At 37.8% G+C, this 18,726-nt stretch overlaps 1 protein-coding gene across 1 annotated transcript in view; it reads right to left on the minus strand.

The window, feature by feature from the left end:
- ASIC4 (acid sensing ion channel subunit family member 4) overlaps positions 1-18,726 on the minus strand; it is a 668,821-nt gene that overhangs the window by 10,221 nt on the left and 639,874 nt on the right. The window contains exons 6-8 of the mRNA XM_053698163.1: positions 13,632-13,785; positions 11,553-11,644; positions 7,768-7,847 (exon numbers count right to left, since the gene is read on the minus strand). Coding sequence (XP_053554138.1) covers positions 7,768-7,847; positions 11,553-11,644; positions 13,632-13,785 — 326 coding nt within the window. The remainder of the gene's footprint in view (positions 1-7,767; positions 7,848-11,552; positions 11,645-13,631; positions 13,786-18,726) is intronic.

Genomic DNA, 18,726 nt, shown 5'->3' on the forward strand with positions numbered 1-18,726 from the left:
CACTTCAAACCCTCACTGGTATGGAGAGAAAACTTATAAAATCTTTGGGATTTTTTAAAAGTTGTTTTGTAATGTAGGAGTGTCTATTTCACATATTGAACACTACATAGCAACATAAGCATTTCTCAAGATAAAATTTGTGTTTCTAATTTTTTTAAGGGTCTCACCATACCAACGAGACTTCTTAGCATATCTCATCTGAGCGGCAAGGTTTTGAATTTCAGGCCCTATGTCCAGTTAAGGACAGATATAAATGACCTTCTACAGTGCTCAAACAGTAACTGACTTGTGCAGTCTACCTTATGAAAATCACCAATTATTTTGGTTACATTATAGGAAAAGAGACAAAATAAACAATGAAAGTATAGCTAATTAATAATAATTTTATATTGTAATGTCAAAGCGTTTAATATTAATTAATGTGTGCAATAAACAATTACATATCGTTTTTTAGTAATTTTACAGTTAACATTGCTATACCTCCAAACAACTATAGTTTGTCTGCACGTTTTGTGATTTCAGCTATATTTTTGAATGTTTTATTAGGAAAAAATGGTGATTATCAACATGTGAACTGTGCAACATGAAATTCCAATGTCAATGTAGAAAGAGTTTGGGTAACTATAGAAACCAAAGGGAAACATGTTTAGAATAGGAGTAGTATATAGGCCTCCATTATAGGATTAAGCATCAGATCAACTTTTAATTGATGAAATTACAATGAAGGGCGGCAAGGTTATAGGTGTCGGGGACTTTAATATGCCTGATGTAGACTAGGAAGTACCCGTTTCTAAATAAACTAAAAGTAAGTAAAAGAAGTAAGAAGTAAGTAAAGACAGTTTCAGAGCAGTTCTCTGCTTCAAAGAAGAATGCATTATTTTACTATAGAATCTTTCCAAATAGACACAACTCTACTGGAATGAGTAGGTGCTATGGCCTCCTTAGATCTCAGGGATACGCACTGGCAAATACAATTATTATCTGTACTTTCAACTCAATCATAAGGATGATTGTATAAATATGTCCTTTATAAACACCCAAATCATAGATTTGTTTCCCTGCCACAATAATACTGGGTTTGGGCAAGAATTCATATATTGACAAGGATCAGACAATACCCATAAAATTATAAATATTTTTATGTAGGTCAGGAAAAGGGGAATATTGAAAGCTGCCCTGTCTTTGGATGTGGAAAAGCCTTTGACAGGTTATTCTGGCTGTATCTTTTATGGGTTCTATTGTTCTCTGGGCTTCCTAAAGCCCTACAAGTAGCTAGTAAGGCCCTATACTCAGCCCCATTTGCAAATATTAATACATCCAATGGCATGAGGCACGGGTGTCCACTTTCTCCTCTAATGTTTGTTCTAGCAATGGAGCCCTTGGTAGCAGCAATCAGGTTGTACTCTCTTACACTTGGGGTTACCATAGGTTATACTACAGAGAAATGTGCAGATGACTTCACCTTATTTTTAACTTTCCCTAAAACCTCTCTCAGGAGGGTCTCTCTGCTTGAGATTTTTTGGGACTTAAAGCTTTATAAAATAAACTGGACTAAAACTGGAGCCTATTCTATTGGTGTGGACATTGATATATTGACTGAGCTCAAGTAATTGCACCCCTTTATTTGGCCCTCGGATGGAATTAGTCACTTTGGGGTTTATTTGTCAGCAAACTATGATGGGGTCTTGGTGACCAATTATAGTGGCCAAGAGCATTGCAATAGCAAATTCAATAAATGGGAATTCTTTATTGTAATTTGTGGCATGCATGTATAAAGCCATCAAAATGATCCTACTCCTCAAGATTATATATATTTTTTGATGCATTCCTTTTTCCCTTTCAAGAGATATATAAGCCCATATTGCAGGAAAACCTGTGACTATTTCCTAGAGTCCTTAGAAACCAGGATAACTTGTTGCAGGGTATAAAAACCAATATCTGATGGTAGTCAGATTCAATTTTTTTTTTAATATAATTTCTCAGGCATTTCAGTTATAATATTGTATTGGATAACAATAAATAGAGTTTCACTCTAGTAGGATCATCAGATGCTCAGAGCAGTTTATTTGCTCTTGTTCCTTAAGTCAATGGCAAGTTACTTCAACTAAAGTCACCAACTAAATAAACAAAGGGGACAAATATACAACTTCTATCAGAACAATTTATGATAAATTTACTTTGAAGGTAAAAAGATTCTGCAAAAGATTTGCAATATATTGTCAGAACAACAAAGCAGGTTCTGGCAGCAGCATGTAGAGATGTCATCTAGTCCATATATATTTAAACTGAATAAAGCTTGCAAGAAATATAAGTGATGGTTTGCCAGAAATATAAATTAAACATTTTAAGAACCATAATATAGAAGTTCTAGACCCCTTGTATGTTGCATTTATTTTCAAGTTTGTATTTAGAAACAAAGAAATGAAGACAAGAAGGTATTGTACTCCTTATTCCATTCTCTGTGAATTTGTATACATTAGAACCTTTTTTTATGGGTTTTTCAAATCCAAATCAATTGCAATTCATTTGAAATCCCCATAATATCCCTATTTATGTGTAAGGTTTTATAGGAATATTTAAACAATTTAAGATGTAATGTGTATTAAAACAATGAACTTTCATTATGACATTTACCCATTTTCCTGTAATTTAACTATGATAATTGTGGATTTTCCAATTCCCCAGAGTTTATATAAAGTATTGCATTGCCACCATGTTGTAACTTAGTTATCTTATATTTAAAAGCTTGTTGTTCAAAGCTCAAATCCTCTGGTGCGGCCCTTAGTAAGTTATAAACGAGCTGATAAAGTAACCTAATACATTCTACACAGCCATTGTTTCAACATTTTAGTGCTCTTTTATAATCTGCCTCCAATTGTCCTCAACAAAAGCAAAATGGTGGTGCTCATTGCTTTATAGAAACTAAAACAATATTAAGGGCTAGATTATGAGTGGAGCACAAATGTTTGTGTCCGAGCAATAAGGGGTTTATCTCAGGTGTTTGTTCTCATTGGGCTTACCGCTCATATTACAAGTTGAAAGTAAACACGATCACTTGAGCGCAATCGGGATTTACGCAAGAATGATTACTGTGACTTCAGAGCACTGTTTAACTGTTTTGCAAAACAAAAAAGTGGCACAAAAAACATCAAAAATACAACTTCAATTCCAAAAAAGTTGGGACAGTATGGAAAACGCAAAAAACAAACAAACAAAAAGAGTCATTTGAAAATTTAATTCACCCTGTACTATGTTGAAAACACATTATTAACAAACGTCCAGATTACGAGTTTTGCATTATGAGCGGCTCGCTAATAACTTGCAAGTTATTTCCACCGCTTACCTTTAATAGCGCTGCTATTACAGGTTTACCAAAAACCTGCGTTTGTGGGCAATATGGCAGCGTTGAGCTCCATACCGCACACAAATACCAGAGCTGCTTTTACGTGCTCGAGCACGATTTCCCCATAGACATCAATGGGGAGAGCCGGCTAAAAAAAAAGCCTAACACCTGCAATAAAGGAGTGTAAAGCTCCGTAACGCAGCCCCATTGATTCCTATGGGGAAAGAAAATGTATGTTTACACCTAACACCCTAACATAAACCCTGAGTCAATACACATATAACAACGTAAAAAAGAGAGTAGAAACCTAAAATACAGGTTTCTAAAAGTCTAGGCAAAAACAAGCACAACTGTATAAAGTAAATGAAGAGAATACAGCAGATTCTTAAAGTACAAAAAGGTTTAATAAAACATCACTACATACATCCAAACTTCAAACCATACAAATCTCATACATACAGGGGATCTCCGGGTTGCATAAAAAGTAACAGATTGGCCGTGAGGGAGACTGGTGCACCAGTATGCAAAAATGGATAAGAGTTTGTAACAATAATGCATGTATCAATTGCATATATTTGTAATCCAAAAGTTTAGTACGCGTCCCCAATATTCACAAGCCAGGTGAATCAAGTCTATACCCCTATGTGTATCGTTGAATATAATTACGTTAGAGCGTTTGTAACCTGGGGGAGCTTAACCTCGCCGTGTCTTTTTCACAGGTACACAAATGAGTAAGAGAGAGATGTTATAAATAACAGTTCACTTCGATACCTGTCTTTTTCACGCGGTTGCTCTTCTCTCAACGGTTGCTCCCATAACGTAATGTCTTCTGGGGTAGACCACGAGCAAGCCGAGGATCCTCTGAAAAAGTGCTGCAAACCGACGAGTCTTAGAGCTCATTTCACTCCTTTCCTTGAAGCAGCATGGAGCTTCTTCCGGGTGCTCCATGCTGCTTCAAGGAAAGGAGTGAAACGAGCTCTAAGACTCGTCGGTTTGCAGCACTTTTTCAGAGGATCCTCGGCTTGCTCGTGGTCTACCCCAGAAGACATTACGTTATGGGAGCAACCGTTGAGAGAAGAGCAACCGCGTGAAAAAGACAGGTATCGAAGTGAACTGTTATTTATAACATCTCTCTCTTACTTATTTGTGTACCTGTGAAAAAGATGCAGCGAGGTTAAGCTCCCCCAGGTTACAAACGCTCTAACGTAATTATATTCAACGATACACATAGGGGTATAGACTATACTCACCTGGCTTGTGAATATTGGGGACGCGTACTAAACTTTTGGATTACAAATATATGCAATTGATACATGCATTATTGTTACAAACTCTTATCCATTTTTGCATACTGGTGCACCAGTCTCCCTCACGGCCAATCTGTCACTTTTTATGCAACCCGGAGATCCCCTGTATGTATGAGATTTGTATGGTTTGAAGTTTGGATGTATGTAGTGATGTTTTATTTAACCTTTTTGTACTTTAAGAATCTGCTGTATTCTCTTCATTTACTTTATACAGTTGTGCTTGTTTTTGCCTAGACTTTTAGAAACCTGTATTTTAGGTTTCTACTCTCTTTTTTACGTTGTTATATATCTATCTTTCCAGGATGCACCTGTACATTCTGAACGATTAATTAGAGTGCTACTTACTTAACCTTTGTTGTCCCGAGTCAATACACCCCTAATCTGCTGCCCTCGACATCGCCGACACCTACATTACACTTATTAACCCCTAATCTGCCACCCTGACATCACCACCACCTACCTACACTTATTAACCCCTAATCTGCTGCCCCCAATGTCGCCACCACCTACATAAATTTATTAACCCCTAATCTGCCGCCCCCAACATCGCTATCACCACTATACTAAAGTTATTAACCCCTAAACCTCTGGCCTACCACATCACTAACACTAAATAAATATATTAACCCCTAAACCTAAGTCTAACCCTAACACCCCTAACTTTAATATAATTAAAATAAATCTAAATAAAAATTACTATCATTAACTAAATAATTCCTATTTAAAACTAAATATTTACCTATAAAATAAACCCTAAGCTTGCTACAATATAACTAATAGTTACATTGTAGCTAGCTTAGGTTTTATTTTTATTTCACAGCTAAGTTTGTATTTATTTTAACTAGGTAGACTAGTTAGTAAATAGTTATTAACTATTTACTAACTATCTAGTTAAAATAAATACAAATTTACCTGTAAAATAAAACCTAACCTGCCTCACACTAACACCTAACATTACACTAAAATTAAATACAATTAACTAAATTACAAAAATAAATAAATACTAAATTACACAAAATAAAAAAGAAATTATCAAATATTTAAACTAATTACACCTAATCTAATAGCCCTATCAAAATAAAAAAGCCCCCCCCCCCCCAAATAAAAAACCCTAGCCTAAACTAAACTGCCAATAGCCCTTAAAAGGGACTTTCGCGTGGCGTTGCCCCAAAGAAATCAGCTCTTTTATCTGTAAAAAGAAATACAAACAACTCCCCAACAGTAAAACCCACCACCCACACAACCAAACCCCCAAATAAAATCCTATCTAAGAAACCTAAGCTCCCCATTGCCCTGAAAAGGGCATTTGGTTAGGCATTGCCCTTAAAAGGGCATTTAGCTCTTTTTCTGTGCCCAAACCCTAATCTAAAAATCTATAGTGTGAGGGCCTCAGTTTAGGGGTTAATAGGTAGTTTATGGGTGTTAGTGTACTTTGTAACACTTTAGTTATGAATTTTATGCTACAGCTTTGTAGCGCAAAACCCATAACTACTAACTTTAGATGGCAGTACGAATCTTGTCGGTATAGGCTGTACCGCTCACTTTTTGGCCTCCCAGGCAAAACTCGTAATACCGGCGCTATGGAAGTCTCATTGAAAAAGGACTTTTTGAAAGGTGCGGTAGTTATGTTGTGTTACGGGCAAAAAAGTGTGCGGTACAGCTATACCTACAAGACTCATAATGTAAGCGGTCGTGAAAAAGCAGCGTTATGAAGCTTTTTCACTTTTAACGCAAAACTCGTAATCTAGCCAACAGTATTTGTTGTTTTATTTGTGAATGTAATGTTTTTTGAAAATATACACTCATTTCAAATCTGATGACTGCAACACGTTCCCAAAAAAAATGGGACAAAGGCAATTTAGGACTAATAGCGGTGTGACAAGTTGAAATAAAAAGGTGATGTGAAACCATAGTATATAAGGAGCCTCCAAAAAAAGGCCTAGTCCTTCAAGAGCAAGGATGGGTCGAGGCTCGCCAATCTGCTAACAGATGCGTCAGTAAATAATCCAACACTTTGAGAACAACATTCCCCAAAGACAAATCAGTAGTATTTGGGCATTTCACCTTCTACAGTGCACAATAAAATTAAAAGATTTAAGGAATCCGGCCAAATCTCAGTACATAAAGGGCAAGGCCAAAAAACACTTCTGTATCTACACCTATATGTAATCATCTATATATATATATTTACGTAGAAAAAATTTGCTTCATAAATCCAGAGAGTGCATCTTTCTTCATATTTTGCTATACACAGTATATAAATATATATAGGTATCATACCACAATTTCATCAGATATATATAGAAATATTTATTTATTTATAAATAAATAAAACATTTTCTGTTATGTGCAGAACATTGGATGGTGAAATATTCCTATTTTTATGTCAGGTTAGCACACATGAGCATATGAGATCAGGTTTGTGTGAGAGAATAAGGTGTTTTTTTCTCTCCATTGACTTCTACATGAACGCGGATATTGTAAGTTCGGCTTTTTGCGTTCGTCAGGTTAGCGCGCAAATGAAAACAGTTTACTTTCAACTCATAATACGAGCGCAACCCACCAAGTGCAAAAAACTTCTAGCAGGAGCATGAATTGGTGCTCCACTTGTAATCTGGGCCTAAATGTTAAATCTTCTAATATAGGGATTGATCACCACTTAATAATTGTTGGCATGTTAACAACTTGCTATGATCCATTTTAGATGTTAACACACTCAAAATCATTGTTTATTGAAAGCACGTTTTTTAATATTATTTAGGTTAAAATGGCCCTATATGTAAAATTAGCCTTTTTTTATGGAACCATTTTTAACTTATAGAATTAAACAGGTTAAAGGTCTTCAGAAACCCTTATTGAATCTAACATTGGTTTTGCATATAGGCAAAGCACACCAAAATAATTACTAGTACTAGCATTATTTTGATCATATACCTGTAAGAAAAAAGACAATCTGTTATTGATTTTTAGCATCTTTTTAGGACTGCAATAAAAACTTTTATTACATTTTCTGCTCTGTTTAATAAAATAACTTTCATAGTCATTCTCTGTGATCATAAAAAGGTGAATTATTTCTATTTTGTGTTACATCTAGAAATTGATCAGGAAATTGCTTACCTCATACAAATAATCCAAGATTTCCAGAACAGTAAGAAAACTAGCACCAATAAACAGGCCCATCTGTCCACCAATGTCTCCTGATGGAATTAAAAACAGATACATTATAATTATATTTATGAACTATACTTTTTTTATGAACCAGTATTACAGTGCTGAAGTACTAAATGTGTTTATTCAACAAGATAAATCCTTTCAAATTAAAACATTAACAAAATAGCAAAATTAAGAAACATTACTGTTTTTAGGGTTTTAGTTTGAAGAATCATTGTACTGCACAAATAAAATGATCTAGTTTGTTAGAACATGTAAAATGAATTAGAAGATGTTTTTCTTCTTCAGAAAGCCCTTTTCATATCCATTTTTCATTGTTGTAAAATATATCTTACACATTTGGTGTGGCATTTTATCTGGCATACATCATTTTGACACTTTTTCACAGTGGCAAAGTTGAATTTAATACCATTAGAGGACCAGTTGAATTGTGGAATAACCCTTATCTGTGTTATATAATAATGTATAGGTGTCACCTGCTTCTAGGGCTATAGTATATCTAGAACCATGTAACACTATCCAGTGGTGTAGTATGTCTATGAGTAGCTAACAGTTGCTTTCATTGTATCATATCTATGTATTGGAAACAACTGCTGTTTGTGTAATATATCTAGGTGCAGATATAAATATCTCTCTAGGTATTACATCTACCTGCATGTAACACCTTCAATGTTCATGACATTTTTAGGAACATTTAAGATAGGAGAGGAACAACTGGGGCTATGCAGGTGCAAGAGATTGTTATGCATGCAAAGGGAGGAGACCCACACCACAGTTTCAAGCACATATAATATGATACTGTACAGCTGATACTACCCCCTATTCCACTACTATGTGGATCCCCTTCCCCATGTATTTAAATAGCTGGCTGTCATGTAGGTACAGCAGCCAGTCCAAGCACTGTATTAACCTTCTCCTTTAAAGTCCCTACACATTGAGCAACAACAAGAAATAGAAGGTAGGGGCTTCAGGCATAATGCATCTACCCCAAAATCTGAATTAGGAGTGAAATTTATAGCATCTGTGGGGACCCAGCATCTGATCTGGGATAACAACTGGGCATACAGCTGGCATAAAGGGCATGAAGGAGCCACACATCTGAGGTCATAAAAAAATAAAAAATAAATTCCATTCCTTTCTCCTCAACTTTCAATAAAGCTATAACCTCTCACATTATTTTGTTTTAAATAATACACTGTTTCCCAGCTGATTTATTACCCATTTATAAAATAACAGTAACCACATTTCTCTTCTTTGGCATACTTTATTTAGTTATAATTAATACTACCTGTTTTTGGGTTAAATTCTTGCAAGGTATATCTATGGATACATATCCAATGCTGTCTGTGTGGAAAATACTCTAACATATAACACCATTACATCCATTTAGTTACCAATCCCTGTTAGGAGCAAAGACAGTGAAGGGCTTTGGTCCTAACAGGGATTGGTAACCAAACGGATACCTTGTTTGCTGCTACAATCCGTTACCATCCTCCTTGGAGACTTTAGATACCATTATGGTTAATGGACAAATATTTTGTTGCCCTAAGTGATTATATGTCCTGATATTCATTAACTGTTTTTAACACTTTTACATTTTTTAATAAATATTGTGTAAGAAAGCAGTTCCGGATCTCATTCCACTGTTGGCTTCCCTGATAGCCTATATCAGGTCTGCAGATATATCAGGAGCTTATTTATAGCTCCTGTAAAGTGTGAGTACAATTCCATTCAGTTTTACAACATTGGTTAATCACAGTATCACACTATTGTGCTTTTCTTTTGTGTTTGAAGACACAGCTACAAATTTGCAACAGCAGTTTTTCACTTGGGAGAGCTGATCATGACAGCCTTGTGAATCAGGACTACACTACAATTGAGATTAAGATAGCTCAAGGTTATGTGAGTAAATTACTGACACAGTTGTTCACTTTTTTATATTATGTAACAACTAGTCCTAAAGCCCGTTCACACAGGCCATTTTTTGCAGTACAGCGGTCCCACCCCTTGCTCTCTCTCTCCACCTCTCTTTTACGCTCTCTTCCCCTCTATTTTGCTCTCGCTCCACCTCTCTTGCTCTCTCTCTCCCTCCTCTCTTTTGCTCTCTCTCCCCCTCTCTTTTCTGCTGTCTCCCCCTCTCTTTTGCGCTCTCTCCCCTCTCTTTGCGCTCTCTCTCGCTCCACCTCTCTTTTGCTCTCTCTCTTCCCCCTCCCTTTGCTTTCTCTCCCCCTCTCTTTTGCTCTCTCTTCCCCTCTCTTTTGCGCTCTCTCTCCCCCCTCTCTTTTACGCTCTCTCTATCCCCCTCTCTTTTGCTTTCTCTCTTTTGCACTCTCTCTCTCTCTCCCCCTCTCTTTTGCGCTCTCTCCCACCATCTTTTGTGCTCTCTCTCCCCTCTCTCTTGTGCTCTCTCTCCCCCCTCTCTCTTGTGCTCTCTCTCCCCCCTCTCTTTTGTGCTCTCTCTCCCCCTCTCTTTTGTGCTCTCTCCCCCCTCTCTTTTGTGCTCTCTCTCCCCCCTCTCTTTTGCGCTCTCTCTCCCCTCTCTCCCCCTTTCTTTTGCTTTCTCTCCCCCTCTCTTGTACGCTCTCTCTCTCCCTCCTCTCTTTTGCGTTCTCTCTCTCTTTTGCGCTCTCTCTCTCCCCCCTCTTTTGTGCGCTCTCTCTTCCCCTCTCTTTTGCGCTCTCTCCCCCTCTCTTTTGCGCTCTCTCTCTCCCCCTCTCTTTTGCACTCTCTCCCCCTCTCTTTTGCGCGCTCTCTCTCCCACCTCTCTTTTGCTCTGTCTCTCTCTCCTTTTTGTTTGCTCTCTCTCTCTCCATCCCTCTCTTTTGCTCTCTCTCTCCCCCCTCTCTTTTGCTCTCTCTCTCCCTCTCTCCCCCTCTCTTTTGCTCTGTCTCTCTCCCCTCTCTTTTGCTCTCTTTCTCCATCCCTCTCTTTTGCTCTCTCTCTCCACCTCTCTATTGCTCTCTCCCCCCTCTCTTTTTCTCTCCCCCCCTCTTTTTCTCTCTCTCCCCCTCTCTATTGCTCTCTCTCCCCACTCTCTTTTGCTCTCTCCCCTCTCTTTTTCTCTCTCCCCCTCTCTTCTGCACTTTCCCCTCTCTTCTGCTCCTCCCCCTCTCTTTAGCTCTTTCCTATCTCTTTTTGTCTCTCCCCCTCTCTTTCTATTTCTCTGCCCACGCTCCCTCCCAGCCACGCCCACGCTCCCTCCCGGCCACGCCCACACTCCCGCCCTGCCATGTCCATGCTCCCGTCCGGCCATGCCCACTTTCACCGCAACAGCATGTCAGGTAAGGCCAGGTGTGTTTGTCCTTGTGCTGTCTCTACTGCGCATGACAGCTTCGGACAAACACACTTGGCCTTTTATATAATAGGATATTGCACTATAATTTTTCTTTTTCCTTTTGAGATTTGTGAAAACAGAAACTCCAGCATCGTTTGACACATTATATCCTTTATATCACATTTATTGTTGGGTGGTACATCTGGTAACATGCAACACTACCTGTCTGGGTGGTACATCTGGTAACATGCAACACTACCTGTCTGGGTGGTATATCTGGTAACATGCAACACTACCTGTCTGTGTCTTGTGTATTATGTCTAGTAACAGTATTTTGCTGTATCTTGAGGAACATGTGAAGTTTATATAGGACTCCTATCTGTAAACTATATATTGAGGTGTCTCAGCATTTGAATAGATACAACCTAAATCTAGGCTTAGATGTTCATCTTCTCACCAAGCAAGCTTGCCAGGTCGTATGCTTTCTTTTGTTCTATTGTCTCATAGTTAAGAGCTTCAAAGAAGATATCCAAGACCAGAAAGTTGTCCCTGTTGAGTAAAAAGAGGACAATAGTAATCTCTTAAATATGTGATGATCACCAAATTCATTGAATGATGTCTCTCTTTACATGATCTTTCTGTGTCTACAGCTTTTTTATGCTTATCATTCTTCCCTTATTTCTCCCTACATTCTTTCTATCAGTTGCTGTTTTTATCCAAGAATGTCAACTAGCAATGTAGCTAGGCTCTCACATACATACTGTCAAAATCTTAAATGGAATGTGGCTTTGACATACCCTAACAAATGGTTCAACTAAAAATAGGGTTGCCAGGTATCCAGTGTTCAACCAGACAGCACAGTAAAGTTTTCACAATAATACTGGACATTTAAAGTGTTATCTAAATGTACAAGGCCTCTAAGCCTCAACACTTTACAGATATAGAGCAGAAAAAACTGAGAGGCAGTCAAGGGGGTCAAATCACTGTTTATGTGTTTTACTGGCAGCCAAAGAGGTACAAGTATTACTTTTATGTTATTGGCAGCCAAGAGAAAAAATGACAGCACAATTGTAAAAAATAAACATGGTGGGTTCAAAAGTAGGGGCTAAGGTACAGACTTTGGAGAGGCATTGTGTGATCCCGCCTACATTTGTGCCAAGTCACCAACAGATTGTTCAGTAATTTTTTGGAAGAAAGCTTGCAACCCTAATCAAAAGAATAAGTGCTCAACTATGAGAAGAAGAAAATCTGCTTTAGAAAATTCATAAAAACTTACAAAAGTATAATAAACTAAATTGTAAGACAGCAAGAACTATCTAACACCCTTTGGCTCTAGGCTGTACTCATAAGATTAAAGGGACACTAAATTTTGGGAATAAAGTTACATAATTCTATGTAAATTTGGTAATATAAGTACATTGGAAAGTTGTTTAAAATTGCATGCTCTATCTTAAAGGGATATTCCAGCCAAAATTGGAAATCACATGGGTGCATTTCGGTATTGAACAGAAGCAATTTTGTAATATACATGCATTAGCGAAAATGCTTCTAATAAAAGCTATAGCTGTATCAAGTGTATTTAAGTATGCACAGTGCACCAGCATTTTAAACCCAACACTTGCTCAGAGAGCCTATGGTGCTTGTATCATCTGGTAATGACACAATTTGTTAATTGCTGACATGATACAAGTCCCACTGAGGATCTGAGAAGCTGCAGTATTTAATATGTGCGTGCAGTAAAAATATCTAGCTATGCTTCACATGCACATGCAGAGAAAATCTTTAACACTAAAACAGTGATAACTCTTAATAGAAGCATTTTTGCCAATACTGCAACTATGTTTCTATTCAAAGATGCAATAAATCTATGTGCATTTATATTTTGACTGGAATGTCCCTTTAATCATGACAGTTTAATTGTGACTTTACTGTTCCTTTAAATACGGTAGAATTGCATAATCAACAGATGCATAAGAAAAAAAAAACAATGAAACAGCTCTAACTCGGAATTTCAGATGAGCAGTAGTTTTTTTCTGACAAATTTCACAATTATTTTACATTTTTCTGCCCAGAGCTGGTGCTTTAAAAAAATTTGCACAGTTTGCTAATGGAAGTCAATTGGTAATAAGTTGTTTACAATTTCTTGCTCTATCTGAATCATGAAAGTTTAATCTTGACGTTAGTGTCCCTTTTTATGAGCATTCTTACCATTAGCATCTATAGTTGTATAATCTGCCCAATATATTATAATTTGCACATCAAAAGCAAACCACTAGGAATGTGGATAAACAATATTCACAGGCGTGCAAATATTTTTAGAATTCTGCAATATTTGAGTTTCAATGTTCCAGTTATCTCCTTTATATATTTGCACTATAGGCATCTAAAAAAGGGATTGGGTCAGGTTACATTTGTGACCAAATATGGTAAAGCTTATGAAGATCTATGTAACATGATAAAAAAAACTGTCAATCCCAAAGGGTTAATATATCAGAAACACATTGAGAGAAGTTACTGCTATTAAAGGGTCCTTCACCTAATGTAGGTCTCATTCTTCTTGTATTTCCGAGCAAGGTAACTTGCGGATCCCTTGTGTGGGATTCGAACCATAGAGATTTCCTTGCCATAGCGAGTCAGGTTGCAGGGGGTGGGACAGGTGCATGTTTCACTAGTTTCTCCTATCAGAGTGTCTGAAGTTGTAAGAAAGACAGCTGAGTTATGGTTGGCATAGTGATGAGTCTGCTGAAAGGAATATATAAAATGTCATGCTGGATAAAAAAAAATTATTACTTTATTGAAATCGCATAGAACACAGACTGTTAAGACTATTAAAGTAAAATGCATTTGAGAGGCATAACAGTCAGAATTGAAATGCACATGAACATATTTAGTGAATAGAAGTCTTCTTTCATTACACATGAATTAGCAAAATTGCTGCAGGTTATGTTTAGTGTTATTAGTGTTATTATTATCTGCATCAGCTGACTTAAAGTATACTCACAACAAGTCTAAGGAACATTCACAGACCCACATTTGCAGCTGACACTGCTCTCTGCATCAGGTAGTTACAGGAAGATAGTCATCTTATTATATTTCACCCCTGTTTTCTAATAATGTGTATGTTGTAATATGTATTTGCTATTATTTGTATTCTGTATTTTAAATGCATACTGGAGCACACTGATGGGCCATTTATCTTGCTTGTTAAATGGTTTTATTTTCCTCAATGGATACCTCTCTTATCTCTTTAATTTGTGATCTTTCTCTGTGTTTTTTTCTTGGTTTTTATTTTCTTTTTGGCCTGTATGACCCCTAGCACCCTCCCTTAACTTTTTTTGCAGACCAATATAACACTAATTTATCTTTCCCCCAGCTGACTTAAAGTATACTCACAACAAGTCTAAGGAACATTCACAGACCCACATTTGCAGCTGACACTGCTCTCTGCATCAGGTAGTTACAGGAAGATAGTTACCCTCCCACCCTGCCCCTCACCCCACCCACCCCAGGTTCATTCCCCCATTTATAGATAGTCTCCCACACACCTTTCATTCTCCCAAACTGACAGCTGCAAACACTAATCAGCTCATCCTTCCATTCACTTAACCCTTTAGAATACATACCCTCTCTCCCTACAAATAGCTATATATCCCACACCAATAGTGTGTGAATATATATGTGTATGTGTGTGTATGTATGTATACATATATATATATTTCTTTTTTATATTGTACTATTCTTGGTTTATTTTCACCTACACATCTCATAGCACTAACATGTATCAAAATATGACCATACTGATATTCGTGACAACTGTTTTCTCACTCCAATTTTGTTCACTTCATTACCGCCATAATCACCCACCTCAAACTGGAAAACAAATTATCATACACCATGGCCTGCTCTGTTGCTGTAACTTATCTGCTGAGTGCTGGTGGAGAGTTATAAAAAATAGCCCTCCTACCCCCACCACACAAAATTATAAAGTATGCTATTCACTATATAGCCAAACAAAATCTATGTCCAAATTCCTATTCCTTATGCTACTTGCCCTTGCAAATGATGTAGAGTCTAACCCTGGTCCCCCAGCAAATTCCATTCCTAGCCTTCCAGCTAAAAAAGGCCTCTCCTTTGTGCACTGTAATATACGCAGCTTATTTCCAAAAATCGATGCACTGCAAGCTTGGTGTTTACAATACAAGCCAAAAATCATTGTTATCTCTGAATCATGGCTAACTGCAAAAATACCTGACTCTGCCATTGCAATACCTGGGTATTCATGCCATAGAATTGACAGAGCAAAGAGAGGAGGCGGCATTGTAATTTATGTTGACAACTCCACAAAGTTCACCCCCATACAAAAATCTAGCTCTCCTGCCACCTTTGATTTCCTTTCTGGCAAAATTGAGATCCCGTGCAGTAAATCAATCATTGTTGCAGGAATCTACCGCCCACCAAGCTCCCCTGTGCATTCCATTTCGGACATAGCACAGCTCCTTAGTGAATCCATAACTCAAAACCCAAAAAGTGAAATTTTGGTTTTTGGAGATTTTAACATCGATTGGCTGAATCCAAAAAATAACAGTTGTCGCTCGCTGTTTAAATCTTTGCAGCTAACGCAATTAATCTCCTCCCCAACTCGCATAAACATCAAAAGCCATAATCATACCCTGCTCGACTGGATTCTCTCCACTTCTCCCGACCGAATCCAGGAGGCAGGTGTTCTCCCTAACAATTTCAGTGACCACTGCTTAGTGTACTGCGTGCACAAAATAAAGGCAACTAAATCCTCTCCCAAGGTTAAAATCACCAGGTCCTTCAAAAAATTTAATCTTCAATCATTTCTAAATGACATCAAGAACCTCCCCTGGCATAGATTAAACCTAATCCCAGATCTAGACTCTGCAGTTGAATTCTTTCAGTCTGAACTCCTACAAGTTTGGAATTTACATGCACCGCTGCGTAAGGTGAGAGTAAAAGGAGCACACTTGAATTGGATCACAGCTGACCTCATTCAAATGTACCAATTTCGGGATTCATTGTGGTCAAAGTTCAAGCATACTGGCTCTATGAATGATCACTGTGTATATAGAAATTGGCGAAATATATGTACTAAACAAACAAAATTGGCTAAGGCGCAATATTTCTGTGAAAATCTGAACAATAATATATGTAACCCTAGAAAGTTTTGGAAACTCATAAATAACTTACAAAATCCACCAATCCACTCCCAACCCTCCACTGTCAATGTGGATAACCAAAACCTGCAACTCCCCTTAGAAGTAGCAAATGCCTTTAACAATTATTTTGTAGGATGCTCCACCACCCTGATTGACAAACTAATAAATGGCACGCATCCTGAAGCTACAAATGTGGATCAGGCCCCACTAAAACAGCAAATACCCAATATAGAAAAGTTCAATTTTAGACCTGTACCCTTCAATGTCATTAAGAAACACCTCAATAATCTAAAAATGAAAAACCAGTCAGGACCTGATCAAATCCCAGCAATGCTGTTGAAGCTCAGTGCGCCGGCAATTGCTAAGCCTGTTGCAACCCTAATTAACGAATCCTTGGTGTCTGGATACATACCCAAACTCTGGAAAACTGCAAGAGTAGTGCCTATTCATAAAAGTGGGGAGTTAACCTTGGTTTCTAACTATCGTCCTATATCACTGCTCCCTGTATTGTCAAAAATCCTAGAAAAATGCGTCCATACGCAATTATGCGAGTATTATCAACTTTCTAACTATCTGACCCCTGATCAATCAGGTTTCAGACCGAATCACTCCACTACAACTGCCCTCCTAAAAGTTTGCAACGACATCCAAACTGCCATGGAACAAGGAGACCTAACTGGAGCTATTTTCCTTGATTTTGCAAAGGCTTTTGACACAGTGGACCATGACCTACTACTTCTCAAACTAAAAAACTCTGGTATTGCTGATCACCCGTTAACCTAGTTTAAATCATATGTATCGGATCGATCACAATATGTCTCTGTCTCTAACAGTGACTCCCTCCCTCTCCCAGTCACATGTGGTGTTCCCCAAGGTTCCATTCTCGGCCCCCTACTATTCACATTATTTATAAATGATTTGCCTAATGTCTGCAAATCCTCAACTGTACACATGTACGCAGACGACACGGTAATCTATGCAAACAAATCTGATCTGCTGCAGCTTAAAACAGTGCTCCAAGACCAGTTCACAGAGGTAGAAAAGTGGATCTCGAAAAACAAACTCTTCCTAAACACTGACAAAACGGTCACAATGATCTTTGGAACGGGACCTAAAATACATAAATTACAAAATTCCCATCTTCGCATCAAAACAAAATCCAATTGCACGCTGACCGCAGTCCACTCTTTTAAATACTTAGGTATGTTGTTAGACCCCAATCTATCTTTTGGACTCCACATAGAAAAAATTGCCTCTAAACTTTATCCAAAAATAGGTGCCCTGTACAGAAACAAATCTTGCCTCAGCCCTACAGTAAAGGAAAAGATTGTACAGCAAATGCTGATGCCTATCTTGGATTATGGGGACATAGTATATGCACCTGCTCCGCAAACTCACCTTAATAAACTAAATACGTTATATAACTCGCTCTGCCGCTTTGTGCTACAATGTAACTACAGGACCCACCATTGTGACATGCTAAAAGAACTAAACTGGCTGTCGCTGGAATCCAGACGCACCCTCCATCTTTCCTGCCTTGTCTTTAAGAGCCTTTCTGGGAAGCTCCCACCCTACCTGAGCAGAATGCTCTCCCCTGCTATTCCCACCTCCTATAACCTCCGATCCAATAACAGCACATTATTTAGCTTGCCTCAATACAAAAAAAAAGCAGCTCGATCCTCCTTTTCCTACAGAGCGCCACAATTATGGAATGACCTCCCTCACACTTTAAAAACTTCCCCAAGCCTAAAATCCTTTAAGAGATCCCTCTATACATATCTCAAAACAGAATGCTCCTGTCATGGTTGATTAAATATTTCATACCTGCTCTATGTTAAATGTTTGCATATAATGTGTATTTTTATTATTGTTTTTGTATTTTATTGTACCCTATTGTATCAATGCAATGTTTTGTGATCCCAGGACATACTTGAAAACGAGAGAAATCTCAATGTATCCTTCCTGGTAAAATATTTTATAAATAAATAAATAAATAAATAAATTACATTCAAAGACCAAGCCTGCAAAGAGAGCCTGCCCTGACTTGTATGGTCCAGAATCATCACCAACATTGTACAAATCACCACTGGATCTCGGAGCACACTCAGGCCCTGATGATCAAAAGTGATATGAGGCAGCAAAATATTCCAGTGGATCTGCCAACACCCAACATCTCTGTCCATATTGGCGATGTTTATTCCATTTGTTCCAGAAATTGTTTTAACTTTATGGTCTTGATAAAGGCTTCTTTTAGCCAAAACGCGTTAAGATGTATTTTAAATAAAACCTGAAGCTGCACCTGAAGACACCTTTGTGATGATTTTAATAAAAGGCTTATTTTAACTGCAATCTTGTGAGTATAACCAGTTTGTGTGCCTACAGCATTGTCTAAAATCTGCTACACTATTGTGAGCTCTTTTATTTTGGAGGTGAAAGCAACAAGGTTGATTT

The sequence above is a fragment of the Bombina bombina genome, chromosome 1, assembly GCF_027579735.1.
Source record: "Bombina bombina isolate aBomBom1 chromosome 1, aBomBom1.pri, whole genome shotgun sequence".
In the NCBI taxonomy this organism is placed as follows: domain Eukaryota; kingdom Metazoa; phylum Chordata; class Amphibia; order Anura; family Bombinatoridae; genus Bombina; species Bombina bombina.